A 16,009-nucleotide genomic window follows, 5' to 3' on the forward strand; every position below is an offset into this window, starting at 1 on the left:
TAAATTGATAAATTTATTCAATTTATAAGCATATAAACTAAAAGCAAACAATCAAACATTCCATGACAAGCGCATAACACATACTGAACAAGGATTAGTGAGAAACATCCAAGCTCGCAGTTTTGTCACCCCTCTTCTCCCCACCCACTGAACGCTGTTTTGACTGGGAAAGATAATTTTAGCCACGCCCATGTTTTTTTATGGCGGAAAATATTCACGGTGCTTTAAAATTCACATTTTTTTAGGTTTCATTTTATATTATTAAATCAGCGATTGCGAATACGCGAAACCACGAATACAGATACCGCGAATAGCGGGGGTTTACTGTATATTAGAAGATGAAATGCACAAGGCATAATTTCTTATGGGTTTAGGTAATTAACTATATAATATCAATGTAGATACATCATAGTTTACCCGTAATACATTACTCTAATATAGGGGTGGCCAACTTAATCCGTGATGCGATAGACTTTTTTTCTTCAAAATGTGCTGCGTTCTACCATCTCAAGAAGTTCATTGCACATTGCTAAAAAAGTTAATCAACACATATTGAAAAATGTTGTTTATAAATTTTAATATTCAATACAATTCAGAATTCTTATTTTAAATTCATACGTATTTAAAATTTTAATTTATGCGAAGTTTGTGTCTTCATGTCACCTGGCAAGCTTTCAAAATCGGGGATGTACTGGAATAAAGCCAACTATAAAGAACCTTTTGAATGTAAGTCCCTAAGAGTAGACTAATTCTTCGTCTTTGTTTGTTTCAAATACAAAAAGGCCAACTCACATAGATATGTGGAACCAAAACAGGAATTTAAAATTTCACTGCATTTTTTTACATTTGGGTACTTTTCTTGGAAAAATATTTCCAAAAGTCTTTTTCTGATGATCTGGCTTTTAGGAAGATATCGTTTCGCAATGTTATAATTTCATTTTCAAGTAATATTTTCTCCATGTGAAAAATATCAGTGATTTTTTTCTGCAATTTGTTTCGTATCTAAGTCAACATTGAAAGGATAAGAAATATATTGAACAATGTCTTTAGGTTTTTTTTTTTTTTAAATCACTGAATCTGGTTTTAAAATCATCTACAACTTTCTCAATTTCAGAAACATATTTCTCACTATTAAATCCAAAAACAGGATTTTTTGCAAATGATCTTGCATATTTGCAAAATGATCGAATTTTTTTTCTTTGAGATCCTTAGCCATTGCCAAAATTTGATATTTATATGTAGAAAAACTGCTAATCATGTCACCCACATTTTTTCCCCTTGTAATTCCAAATTCAGGTCACTTAATTTACTGGTAAAATTTGCTAAAAAAAGCCAGATTACACAACCACTCCGTATCTTGTGGCTGCTGATAATCATCTCCCCTTTGATCAACAAAAATATTTTTCATTCAGCAAATTTTGAAATCTCTGTAGAAACTTACTCCGACTCAACCACCTCACATCTGTGTGTAATATCAGATCTGGTTCTTTTTCATCGAGTTGCATTTTGAAAAGTCTCTTTTGATTATATTGTCCTCTGTTGGAATTCACGATTTCGAAAGCTATGTCCATAACACTTTTAGTATTTAATCTTTTGCTGGCTAACACTTGTTGGTGGATGATACAGTGGTAACTCAAAAATCGGAATTCATCATCCTTTTGGGTCAATTTTGGCTGTGCGTTGACAAGAGTAGTCATGTGGTTCAATGAATTTGTAATAAGCGTACGCAGTGGGGCACATAATAATAACATTTAGATTTTGACTAATCTACTTTTTAATATATATTTAAAATTTGTTGTGATCGACCGAAATTAAAGCCGGTGTATCTATGGTAGATCGTGATCGACGTGTTGGCCACCCCCTGCTCTATTACATTATCATTACCTACACCATTTAGCATCTCTCATAATGTGGAAATAACTTCACAACTGTGATGGCATGTTGCATTACCAGGGTAAGGCAACTAGCTTCGAAATGATCGTCTGGGTGGTGGTATCCACTGAAAATAAATAACAGTAGTCTTCTCTACTAGCGAAGCGTTATATATTTAAAGTAGTGCAATACCAGCTATCTCATTGTGAAGGCACCCACAATATGAGATACAATTAAAATGATGCCTTTACACTACACACATAGTTCAAATTTATGGGTAAACTATGGTGTATCTACACCGATATTATATAGTAGATTATTCATGCCTTTACACTACATACATAGTTCAAATTTATGGGTCAATTATGGTGTATCTACACCAATATTATATAGTTAATTACCTAAACCCATAAGAAATTATGCCTTGTGCATTTCATCTTCTAATAAATTTATTATATATCATAATTTACTTAACTTTCAAGCGTAATGGTATAGCCTAATACGTATGACATAAACTTGGTATCATGGTAGTATTATTGCTGTATAATTGTTGAATTGGAGTAGGATTATTATTCGATTTAACATTAGTAGAGGCATACAATGCAAGAAAGCAAGCTTATGCAGCATCAGCCAAAAAAAAAAAAAAAAAACACAACCTCCCATTTCATCCCTCCACTCATTCCAAATGCCTGTCCAGCTCAGCCCTAAATTTCTTTAGGCTATTAACTTCCACAACAAAAGATGGAAGCCTGTTCCACCAATCAACTACCCGCTGGCTAAAGGCAAATTTTCGCACATCAATTCTACAACTATCTTTCCTCAATTTGAAACTGTGCCCCCTCAGGTTCTTAATCTGAGCAAGATATATACGGTGGTGGGATTCAAATAATTTAACAACTGGTTCGCTGCCTTAATGACCGTTCTAAGTATAAAAAAACTATATACCGAAAGGTAGTTTATTATTTCATGCAGTTAATAGTTAAATAAGAACAATAAAAGAGGTCCACAAAACTAGATTATGTTATAAGAAAGAGTTTTAAAATATTAATTAAAAAATATTAAATAATACCTGACAAAAACAATAAAACTGTTATTTAAAATATTTCCATATTGCTTCTTGATTGGTGTCCTCACTTGCAATTTTCTTCGCTTTTATCCGAGCATCATCGGCTGAGTGATTTATCCTTAACCATCTTTTCACTGTAGGAGTAGGATCCCATTCCTTTAGAGGTAGGCCGATTAGACTAATAGTCATTGTGTTTGATGTATTAAAAACAGTTAGGCTACTTCTCTTCTCTGAACATATTATGTTCATATTTGAAAAACCCCTTTCCGCTTCTGCTGATCTTACAGCAATTGTTTTGACAATATTTTTGGCTCTTTGACCACTTTCAGGAATTGCATAATTCTGGAAATTTTTTAAAACATTTTCCACGAAATCTCAATAATCATTAATATCAATTTGGTAATTAAAAATTTCATTAAATACGAGCAATTGTTCTTCAGCTGCTTTCCATGGAACTAGTACTTCTTCAATATTCCAGTAATCTGGCTCCAAAAAATTGAGAAATTGTAATTTATTCCTAACTTGAAATTGGCTACAACTTGTCTTTTTTTTCTTTTTTTTTTTTTTTCAAATTCATTACAATGTTTTCTAAAAGTCTTTCCCAAGGAAGCCCAACAAATCGATGATTTTCTACAAATTTTATATTTTTGAAGGTTTCTGAAGTAATTAATTCATCTTTTTTTTCATATGGACCCTTTTCCTTTCCAAGCATTTGAAATGCTTTAATAGATCTTATCGCAAGTTTTTCAGCCTTTATTATGTCTATATTTCTTGCTTGCAGTGCATTTGAAAGAAGAGAAATTTTGTTTAAAATATCAATCAATGTCAAATCAGTTATAAAATATATATTTTCAAGACGGGCAGCCTTGGCTGCCCGTCTTGAAATCCTACTAAGTACTTTTTATTTGAATAAAAATAGTGATGTAGTGCTGGATAAGTGCACCACACAGCTAGGGTTGACCTTAATCTACAGGCAGCCCATCTTAGTCCCAAAACTCTACCAATCTTTATAATTTCAATTCCAAGTTCAGATATTTTGGAAAGTTCAATTTGGTTCTTATTGGATTGATGAAAAATAGTATATATCTTATCAATAAATATTTTAAAATGATTTACTTGCTTTATTTCCTTTATCGAATCATCTAAAACAAGATGGAGGCGACGATTTAAACAGTGCCATATTATGTTTGGAAACTCTTTTGCAATCCTAGTGCTCACTCCAGATTTTCTCCCAAGCATAACGCTGGCACCATCAGAGCAAAATCCTATTAAATTTTTTTCTAGGTAGTTCTTAGTAAGCCCAACGTTATTTAAACTTTCCATAACTGAAGAACATATTGTCTCTGCATCTTCTTTTTCCAATTCAACTAGTTCAACGAAAATTGTTGGTGTGTAACTGAATCCTCAACTTTTAAGAAAAGTATAATAACTGGTTTGCAGGATATCGTTGAAGCTTCATCAATAATAAACATATTTTCAGATTATTTTCAATAATTTTATTAAATATTTCTTTTTTAATTTCCTTTGCAATGAAATCAACTACTTTCACAGCAGTTTTACGAGAATGTAATCCTATTCCCATATCTAATCCATTTTTAATTTGCACTTCTATCTCATCTTCTATGTCTGAAAACGGTTTACATCTTTTTGCCAGGCTGTAAACTGTATTAAATACTCTACAAGTAGCACTTAAATATTTTTCATTCATCGTATCTATTACTTTTGTTATTGAATCCTGCTCACATTGTTTTAAGTTCTCTTTACAAATGTTATGAGCTTTTGATGAAAAATGTTCTTTCATTTTTTTCCTTAGAGAAGCTTGTTGTACCTCTTTATTTTTCCCTAATACCTCAATCTGAAAACATTTCCATTCTTTTGACACATGAACACTTTTCTCTTTTATAAAGTCATATTTTGCTCAATACTCGCAACTTAACTTTTTGTTAAAAATTACCAGTCCATCATGTTATATTGTACAGCATTCAGGAAGATTATTTTCAATTTTGGAGTTGTTATCATTTTTTATTTCAATAATTGACGTGCTGCTTTCTTCAAATTGGAGTGGTTGTGCTTGTGACTGTTTTGTACCATCCAAGGCCAATTTTGATACAAAAAATTCTGATTTTGGTTTCTGATTGAAAAAATCTGTCAAACTCTGTTGCCTTTTCATCCTTTTAAGGGCTATTGCAAAAAATTTTAAAAATGTTTTATTTTAATATATTATAGAGCAGGAGCAGATATGTGACTATATTTGAATATTTTTACTGGTAGTCATATCATAAACTTTTATAAACAAAGCACTGTGCTTATACCATTGATAAACAAACATCAGTCAGAAAGTACATTTTCTTCATTTTATTGATACTAAAGAAAATTTCTTGCTGAATTAATAAACGGCACAGGCTATGCAGATTAAATACGATAGAATAATGTGTATGACAAACCTGTTTGTCACGGGAAAGTTGTGATAAAAACGTCTTAATTACCACGTGCACACTGGCATAAGGATTCCAACATGGGAGAACATTCTTCCACGGCTTCCAAAATGGGTGATAAGATAACCCTTGAAATCTATATTTCTATTGGTTCGTTGTGTCCTAGCTTCCTAATGTTTTTGTTGATCGGGGAACACCAACGCACTCATAATCTCGTGTGAATTTAGGGCGTAACACAAAGCTGAAACAAATGACGGTGTGTCACCCCCCTGGTTGTTTGGCACTTTTTCTCTTTACGTTATTTGTTTGTTTACTTAAGTAACAAACGTGATGAAAATGAAGTATTTCATCAAAAGTATAATGAGTTTTATGAAATGAATAAATAAATAATACAAGCATAGTTCCGTCTAATTTTTTTTCACCTATGGACGGAATGAACATTACTACGGGCACTTGGAATACACTGTTGCATAGATGAACATTAAAAAAGAGTAAGGAATGTAAATTTGTGATTTCCACATTGGGTGGCTGCCCAGGCGCCCACCTTAGAGAGAACCCTGATCACAAGTGCCATTTTAACAACCAGTTTGCCGTACTCAACAAAAAATTAGGTATCGGTTCTGCCGAACTGGTGCAAACTGGCTGAATCCCACCACTGGATATATACCTCATCAATATCATTGATAAATAGTGAAAACAACAATGGGCCCAACATTGAACCCCAGGAAACTCCACTAATAACATTTGTCCATAAAGAGCAGTGTCCATTGATTACCACTCTCTGTCATCTCCCACTCAACCATCCCCTTATCCTTTGTAGCAACTTGCCCTTAATGCCATACCTCTCCAATTTGTACAGCACTCTTCCATGTGCAAAAGTATCAAAAACTTTCCTGAAATCCAAGTATATGATATCAAAATTATTTTTGGCATTCAGTTCCTTTGTGACCATATCATAGTATCCAATCAAATTGGTCAGACAAGACCTCCCTTTAACAAACCCATGCTGTGTCTTAACTATTACTGCAGTCTTGTCTAGATGATTTTGCCATGCTTCTTTAACTTTAAGAGTACGAGACCTGCGGAATTACTTAACAAGTGCAGGTCACTGTTGAAAAAAAGCCGTGAATTAGGGTTGAATTTGAAAGTGTCTGAAATTCTGCCCGGACACGATAGGAGGGAGTATATGATGAGAGCCCTGTCGATCAATTCGGCCCTGGAAAGATTGTGCAAAGCTCAAGGGGTAGAATTTTTTTCAGCCTGTTCTGTACTTGTTAACAGGAGAGACTGCTTCTACAGGGATGGGATACACTTAAATAGAAAGGGTGCAAGAATATGTTTGCTGAAGCTATCGAGGCAGTGTTATGTGGAAAACTGCTATATTGGGGGATACAAGGACTAATAGATTAACAGTAGGCACTGGCAAAGGTGAAAGTGTTCTTGCACATCTTCTATTGGAATGAGCAGCAGCCTGGAAAATAAGATGCAGGATATATCAGAGACTGCTGGGAATCATTGGGGTACAAATAAACACATGGGTTGTGTTAGGGTAGCTAAGAAAAAGAACAGGTGCATGTATACGTACATGTACACCAATGCTAGGAGTTTAGTAAATAAATTTGATGAATTTTGAGGTATTGCTTAAAACATCAAAGGCAGATATTGTTGGGATTTCAGAGATGTGGTGTCACACAGATATAAGGAATGCAGAACTGGAATTTTGGGAGTACAATATCTACAGAAAGGATAGACAGGATAGGAAGGGAGGAGGGGCTATGCTATTAGTTAAGAAATACATAAAATCCAAGGAAGTGGAGCCAGTCGACATCACTGGACAGTGCAGTGTCGAGTCAGTTTGGTGTGACATAAGCATTGGGAGATCAAAATTAAGAGTAGGAGTGTGCTATAGGCTTAATGACTCTGATGAGTATAATAAGAAACTGTACAGGGAAATAGAGTGGGCCAATAAATCAGAGAGTCTTATAATGGGGGATTTTAATTTCCCAGATATTGACTGTAATTTGTGGGTTGGTCACTCACATACTAGCAAGACCTTTGTGGATTTATTGGTTGATTGTTTTCTATATCAGCATGTTCGGGAGGCAACTAGAGGGAGTAATACTCTTGATTTGATTATCCGTAGTGATTCTTCATGCATTAAGAATCTGAAGATAAATGAACCACTAGGTGGCAGTGATCACAGTGTGCTGAAGTGGGATTTACTCAAAGAGGTAACTACCATCAGGGGTAAAGGGAAGGGTTATTGCTTTCGTAAAGGCGACTATGATGGACTGAGACAGTGTTTAAATTCTATGCAGTGGGACCAACTGATGATGTTACCAATAGCAAATTCAAAATGGGAAGCATTCAAAGAACTTATCTTGGAAGCTACTAGGCTTTACATACCAACTAAGAAATATTGTTCAAGGTTTAGGCCTAAATGGATGTCAGATGAACTAATGAGACATATGGCAGAGAAGAAAAATGCATGGGATACATACAAATTAACACGTGACTCAGAAGCCTATGATAGATACAAGTTGATCTGTAACTAAGTTACAAAGGAGGTTAGGCAGGCGAAGGCAGATTACGAGAAATCTTTGGCAAGGGATGCAAAGAAAAACAGCAAATAGTTCTTTACTTATGTAAACTGTAGGGGGATGAATCAGATTGGTCCACTTGATATCGATGGGTCAACTGTTGATGATCCTGTCAGGTAGCTAACAAACTAAATGAGTATTTTGCATCGACATTCACACATGAGGAGTTATTCAGCGAGAGAAATGCCAGATGTGTATTCAACTCTGGCAGTAAGCTAGAGAATCTTGTAATAACTGAGAGTAAAGTGGAGGAGAAATTGTTGAAGATAAACACAAGAAAGGCACCTGGAGTGGATGGGATCTATCCAGTTATATTAAAGGAGGCAGCAAAGGAAGTAAGCAAACCCTTAGCCATAATTATGAGAGCTTCCTTGGACTCAGGGGAGGTACCCAAGGACTGGAAATGTGCAAATGTGACCCCAATTCACAAAGGAGGATCAAAGGCTGACACAAGTAATTATAGACCTGTGTGTTTAACTTCTGTTCCTGGAAAATTAATGGAAGCACTGGTTAAAGAAGCACTGCAGCATCATCTAGACAAGACTTCAGTTATAGCTCGGACACAGCATGGTTTTGTTAAGGGGAAGTCTTGCCTGACTAATTTGATTGGATACTATGATGCAGTCACAAAAGAACTGGATGCAGGGAATAACTTTGATATTATATACTTGGATCTTAGAAAGGCTTTTGATACTGTTGCACATGGAAGACTGCTGCACAAATTGGAGCAGTGTGGCATTGGATACAAATTGTTGCTATGGATAAAGGGGTGGTTGAGGGGGAGAAGACAGAGAGTGGTAATCAATGGACACTGCTCATCGTGGACTAATGTTATTAGTGGAGTCCCTCGGGGTTCAGTATTGGGTCCATTATTGTTTTCTATATTTATAAATCATATTGATGATGGTATATCAAGCTTAATGTCTAAGTTTGCAGACGATACGAAGGTTGGCAGGGTTGTCAAGGATACTACTGACACTATGCTGCTGCAACAGGATCTGGAAAGGTAGAGCAAATGGGCTGAGAGTGGCAAATGAAGTTTAACATTGACAAATGTAAAGTACTACATGTGGGAAACAGCAACTCTAGAGCAATGTATCAATTCTGTGGTACTATACTGTGACAGTGGTAGAGAATGAAAGGGACCTGGTGGTGGTTGTGCAGGCAGATATGAAGTTCTCTGAGCATTGCAGATGTGCTGCAAGAGTAGATCATGGTGTATTGTCAATGATATATAGGAATTTTTCTAGCAGGGATAAGGAGGTGATTATTCCCTTGTATAACGCAATGGTCAGTCCACACCTAGAGTACTGTATACAGGCCTGGAGGCCTCATTTCAAGAAGGACGTAGAGCTGTTGTAGCGAGTACAGAGAAGGGCAACAAGATTAGTGAATGGAACAAAGGGGTGCTCTTACGAAGAAAGGCTTAAGTTTTGCAAATTACAGTGTCTGGAGACTAGGCACCGGCGAGGTGATCTGATAGAGGTGTATAAAGCTTTGAATGGTTTGAGCATGCTCAATGCTGATGTGATTCTTCCTTTTGCTCAGAATAATCATCTGAGAGGGCATAAATTCAAATTGAGGAAAGACAGATGTAAGATAGACGTGCGGAAATTTGCCTTTAGCCAGCGGGTGGTTGGTTGGTTGGTGGAACAGACTTCCATCCCTTGTTGTGGAAGTTGATAACCTAAATAAGTTTAAGGCTCAGTTGGACAGGTATTTCGAATGAACAGAGGGGTGAAGCGGAAGTGGTTATTTTTTATTTATTTATTTATTATTTTTTTTTTTTTGGCTGATGTTGCATAAGCTTGCTTTCTTGGCATCAAATGCCTGTACTAATGCTAATGCTAACTTTTGATATAAAATTAAAGTTATTATTTGTAATTCTCTGATTGCATTGGTGAAAGAAACCATATTGAACATCTGCTGCTATTGTTTTGTGTCAATAAGAACATTCAAATTTTGCCAGCATTTTTATAGCGTTGAGTGCTTGATAGAGGAATTGTAATGTTTCAATTGTGACAGATAGGTAGGATGAAAGTTTGAACCATGTAGGTCGGCATTAGTTAGATAAATTTATTATCTACTATAACTATTTAGAATTTACAAGTGTAACAGTATATTGTAAGAGATATAACTTATGCTTGATAGGATATATGAAATACATATACAGTAAGCCCAATATGGCAATATATATATATATATTAAACGTCAAACAAATATATAGTAAGATAGAAAACAAGAATATAAAAAGAAAATTAGAACAGCAAACTTTAGCAACTACTGTGCATGGCAACGTGGCAAACCAGTAGAGCAGATGGTAAATTAAAACCATACATTATGAAATGAAGGGGGGGCGGATGAATGAAAGATTAGTGTAAAAGAGATGCTTCCAGATAATTTAGAAAAGGCAGATATATACCTACCAATTAACAGAATTTCAGAATATGCCAATTCAATGAAATTTAGTGCCCAGATGAAAGCAAAGCACGAAGTTTGAATTATGTGAAATATCACTAATACAGAAGTGAAAACCAAATCAAACCACAACACATGACCAACTAAAAATAAAATAGACTAACCATTATGCTCCATCTCGACAGAGGATCACAAGGCCAATAATGGTTAAGAAATCACTGCATTTCGAACATTAGGCAAAACCAAGCATTATTGGAATGATACATTGATCGAACCAAAAATGTGATGGATTTGAATAATGGTGGCCCTTATGCAGTGAAAAATTATAATAGAACAGATTCTAGCCACTCCCTTGGTGATGCCACACCATTGACAAAGCCTCTGTTAGAATATATAATGAAAAACCAGGATATATATGGCAGTATGAGAGCTGCATTAGCATATCATCTCACTACTGACATGTAAAATAAATTAAACTTCAAACAAATATATAGTAAGATAAAATCTCTTACTATATATTTAATATAAAAAAATAAGATATAAAAAGAAAATTAGCATACATTAATGGCTGCTATGCATCATCCACCTTACAGTGCTGATCTGCCCCCCAGTGACTAATTCTTGTTTCGACATCTCAAGAAAAACGTACGTGAACATAGCTTTGCTGATGATAATGAACTGAAGTCTATTGTTTCTGCGTTCTTTGATGGACAGGGCAAAGAATTTTATTTGTCTGGTATTTCCACGTTGCCAACAAAATGTAACAAGTGAAGTTCAGGGGAGTTGCATTGAAAAATAAAAAAAAGATTTTTGCCTCTATTTCATTTCTTTCATAGGTTGGTAGATAATTTATTGAATGCCCCTTGTAACTAAGGCCTCAAATGTGAATAGGAATGAGAGAGCAACAATGTAAACACGGGCATAATTTAGCTTTTTTAAAAATAAAAAATTAGCTTTTTGTAACAATTAAAATAAAAGATTGAATATGGCCAAATGTAGTGCTGAAAACAAATTTAATTGGATAGCCGCTGAGAATATAATGACTTTATTCAAAATATGTGAAAATTTTCTGAATGCCACCTTTTCTTCAGGCTGCTGTAAATTTGTGGAAAGTCAGTTGAACTATGAAATATCAGTAATACCATTGGGAGGGAGTAGTAGTAGTAGTATGGGAATGATGATATGGGTTAGCAGAAATCGCCTAATAGCAGTGGTAGTATCAGGAATATTAAAGTAGTATTTAAATTTAAATCTACAATAATATGCCTTATGTAGCTAAGGATTAAGAGCTGGTTTGATATTTAAATGTTTTTGCCAACTATTGGTAAAATCTTGGGAGTAACCATGGCCTAAAAACTGTGAAATATCACTTAGTACTAATTCAACAGTAGGAACCCATCATTTAGCCAGAACTGAAGAATATAAAATATGAAAAAAAAAATTCTTATCATTAAACCATTATATTCTTCTCTTCAGAAAGTTATTTTCAGTTCTGATTGGCACACTGAGTTAAATACTCTGACTTCTTGTCAGTTTACACAGATGGCTTCAAGCTATCTGTGTAAACTGCCAGAAAGTCTATGTATAGTAGACATAATTTAGTCTGTATATAGTACTTCTATTACTAATATATCTGAGCAGATTCTCCCTGAATGCGGCATATAAATTGCAGAACTGCACACTATAGAGTTAATGTTAGATCACATAAGAACTTGCCAGTATTAACAGTTTATTATATGCAACAATTTTTTGAGTGTATTAGTAATGATAGTGGCAAATGCTGCAAAGAAACAAGCTTACGTAGCATCAGCAATAAAACACTACCTAACTCATATCCACTCTAATTATGTCTAATTCATACTAAAATTTTTCAGTTTGTGTTCAGTGAGATAGTAATTTGTGAACAATCTCTCTGACCAAAATCAAATTTTTCTACATTTGACTGGCAGCCACTGTTATTCAGTTTGTGTATGCGTAAGATGACATCAGCATTTAAGACCTTAAACAGTTAATATCATTAATAAATATTGAAAACTGTAGGGGACTCAGCACTGAGCTCTGAGGAGCTGCCACTAATAGTGTGAAGAGCAGTGCCTACTTGTAACTATCCTCTGTCATCTTATACTCAACCATCCCTTTATCCATAACAGTAACTTGACATTAATGCCGCACTGCTCTAATTTGTATAGAGGTCTTTCATGTGGAACATTGTCAACAGCTCAAAGGCTTTGCTGAAATCTAAGTATATAATGCCAGAATTATTTTTTGCGTTCAGTTCCTTCGTTTACAGTGTCTAGTAGGTAATCAGATTGGTCAGGCAAGATCGCCCCCCCCCCAATAAATCCATTTGGTCATTTCTCTATAGTTTCATTCCTGTCAAGATGATCCTGCAATACTTCTTTAACTGCTGACTCCATTATTACTTTTCCTGGAAGAAAAATCTTACAAATCTCATTACTCACTTCAGCCTTTGATCTCCCCCTTTGTGAGTCTGAGAGACATTCTGCAATGAATGGTGATTCCCCTCCTTGAATCCAAATATGCTATCATAATTAAGGCTAAAGGTTTTTTTACCTCTTTTTGCTGCTTGTTTTAATATAATTGGATAGATTCCACAGCCCCAAATGCCTTATTTACTTTTTTACATTCAACTACTACTCTCCAAATTTCTTCTTAGTTATCATAAAATCATTTAAATCCCAGTTATTACTTGGTGTGTTTCTTGTATTTCCATCATATAAACTTCTTCACAGGTGAATGTAGATGCAAAATATTTATATAGTTTATCAGCATCTAAACAGATCATCATTATTATGCAGTTCATATCTAGTGGGTCAATGGGATACATACATTTCCTTCTAGTGTTAACATAAACAAATTTTCTGCTACTTTTCTTTACAATCTTAGCCAAAGACCTCTCATAATCTGCCTTAGCTTGCCTAATCCCCTTAAACACATGTCATATGCAAACAGTCATAGAGAATACTGTGCATGCTTCCTCCTGATATTCTCAGCATCTCTGCCAGTTGCCTTACTGTTATATGATAATCTTCTCTCACAATTACAGAAACAGTGTTTATGGTTTCTGTGATGACAGCAATAGTTGGAGCTACAGAACTGCCAATTTTTGTGATTGAATCATGTCTATTCTTTAAACATTTAAACCCACTGGCGAGCTGTGCTATATGCAAGTGTAGATTTGCCATAAGCCTCTTTTATTATTTCATATGCTTCTTTTCTCGAAACAAAATTTGAGAGCGGCATAGTAGTATTTCTTGCATGTCACATCCCTTGTTGCTTAGGTGAAATTGAACAGGCATAAACTTGACTGACCACAAAGATCACACCGTACACACGAGTTAACTGTGCAGTTGCTATGTGATGCAGCTTAATTTGGTCTTAAATTCTGCAGCTCAGATAGAAATAGCAATCAGTACAGTTGTTCATGAAAAATTATGATCTTTCTTTATTGAACAGCCCTTATACCTTTATTAAACATATAGTAAAGTACTATTTTTAATAGTACATTAAAAATGAAAATATTTATTGAATGCACTGACATTTCAAGGCTGTTGTAAAGGATTTTTCACCAGAGTGAGAAATATTAATGAACATCAGATACAAATATCAAGAAGTTTATTAAAAAAATCTATCCTATATTTTATAAAAATATAAATATTTGGATGATTAATGTAAAGTAAAATCCAGTTTGTAAACAGCTTCACAATGGTAACAAAATCTATTGCTTGCCAAAAGTGTTTATCCTTCATTAAGCTATTTTTATTATAATTTATGGGTCGGGGGAAAGATAATAATTTTTAACTAATTTAGCTTTTGTATATGTTAATTTCAGAACATATTGAACTTCTAAAGGAAAACATAGAAAGGTTGTATAAAGAAGATCGATAATATTCCAGATCATGTGTGTGTATAAGAATTTGATTTATAGAAGTTGAACAGGGTTATAACAAGGTGAGAGAGAGAGAGTTAATAAAAGCAAAAAAAACCCATATTGAATTTTGACTGTACCAAATCTTTATTATCATTTCAGGTGATAGCTGCTAAGTATTATTACTTACATCAGTAAAGCTCATATCATTTTTAATTCTATGTATATAGATATCTATTTTTGAAGATATATACCAAGGTGGCAAAAAGCAGGTGTATATTTTGCCCAGTAACTGCTTTATTTTTATAGTAGTTTTATAATGCCAACTTGTAAATATTTATATAGGAAATACATATTTTAGCATGAAATAAGTTGAGGTATATGTATATTTTTGGCATATTTCATAGCTATCAGAGTTTTTTGTTTGTTTGTTGGTTTTTTTTTTTTATAAGTATGGAAGAAATGCATTTAGTATTTCTAAAAAGGATGTGTACGTACTTTAACATTTGTTATGCTATATAAAATGTTTTATAAACACTTGTCATATTTATGTGTTAATTGTATACGTCTTACATAAAATTATGTAAGGAGAGGTTTTTCAACTTTTTGATGGATTTAAATTGAAAGTTAAACCTTTATACACATATACAAAAAAACTGAGGAAAAAAACATCTGAAGATGTTTTTTTTTTTTAACAAAGTTGCTTTTATGATAGATGATTAAAGTAATTCAATGAGACTGATAAATTGCGAATAGTTTAATAGTATTTGTGTATAGCAAACCTTTATGCATCTTTCAAGAGATTGGGTTAGTGGGGTAGGACTAATGTTCAAATTTAATCCAAAAATATGTAGCCAACACACTTTCTTTCTTTTTTTTTTTTTTTTTTTTTTTTGTATACCATTAATTTTATACAACTAATTTTATACTAGGAATAATTACTTGAAATTTAATCACACTTATATTTATTTTCTCTCATACTTTAAAAATTGTATGCATATTTCATGAACAGAAAATTGGGTTCTTCAAGAGAATTTACCAAAGCAGAGATTTTACCAAAAGTGATTTCTCAAACTTTCCTTGAGGATCTGGAAATTTCTTTAATGTTCACTTAGTTTTCTTTTATTCTTTGTATTTCTTTGTTCTTTAGTGTTCATTTAAAAAAAATTATCCCTCTTTCCATTATTAGTGTAAAAGAACTGTAGTTTGTAAAATACAGTACTTTTTTGCATTGATATATTCAATATAGTCTATGGACTTTTAGTATCAGTATTAGCAATAGCCACATGGTGCAAGGAAGCCTATGTCTTATGGTGCCATTTGCACCAGCCAAAAAAAATAACTAAATTAAAAATAAAAATAATTTATAAGAGAAAAAGAAGACAACCTATGTGTTTCCCTCCTCCCGTATATAATTATCCGGCTGATCATTGAATTTCCCCAAACTGTCAGCCGACTGTCACCTTCTATTACAGATTCCTGAAGAAACAGTGCCAAGTTTAAGGCATGGGCAATGTCATATGTTACCAGAAAAATACCTTTAATTTTGACAAAAATTTGAAAATTGTTTAATTAAATTTTAATATTTTTGATATTTATTAACAGTATTTAGGAAGTTTGCACACAAAACACAGCTTGTTGGGTTGGTTAATGACAGGAATCAATCATACTGTTGCAACAAGACCAAAAAAATTGGACACATAGTCTAAAATTGGACACATAGGCTAAA

At 33.9% G+C, this 16,009-nt stretch overlaps 2 protein-coding genes across 5 annotated transcripts in view; both read left to right on the plus strand.

The window, feature by feature from the left end:
- Positions 1–14,486, plus strand: part of LOC150079052 (uncharacterized) — a 577,353-nt gene extending 562,867 nt beyond the window's left edge. For all 4 annotated transcript variants that reach the window (XM_090382803.1, XM_090382804.1, XM_090382802.1 and 1 more), the window contains one exon: positions 14,245–14,486. In XM_090382803.1, the coding sequence (XP_090238929.1) occupies positions 14,245–14,300 (56 nt within the window). In that variant the 3' untranslated portion in view covers positions 14,301–14,486. The remainder of the gene's footprint in view (positions 1–14,244) is intronic.
- Positions 14,272–16,009, plus strand: part of PGAP5 (Per1-like protein PGAP5) — a 291,616-nt gene continuing 289,878 nt past the window's right edge. The window contains exon 1 of the mRNA XM_090382931.1: positions 14,272–14,363. The gene's annotated coding sequence lies outside the window, so the exon portion shown is untranslated. The remainder of the gene's footprint in view (positions 14,364–16,009) is intronic.

Source organism: Mastigoproctus giganteus, chromosome 10 (assembly GCF_048544385.1).
Source record: "Mastigoproctus giganteus isolate SK-2022 chromosome 10, ASM4854438v1, whole genome shotgun sequence".
NCBI lineage: Eukaryota > Metazoa > Arthropoda > Arachnida > Uropygi > Thelyphonidae > Mastigoproctus > Mastigoproctus giganteus.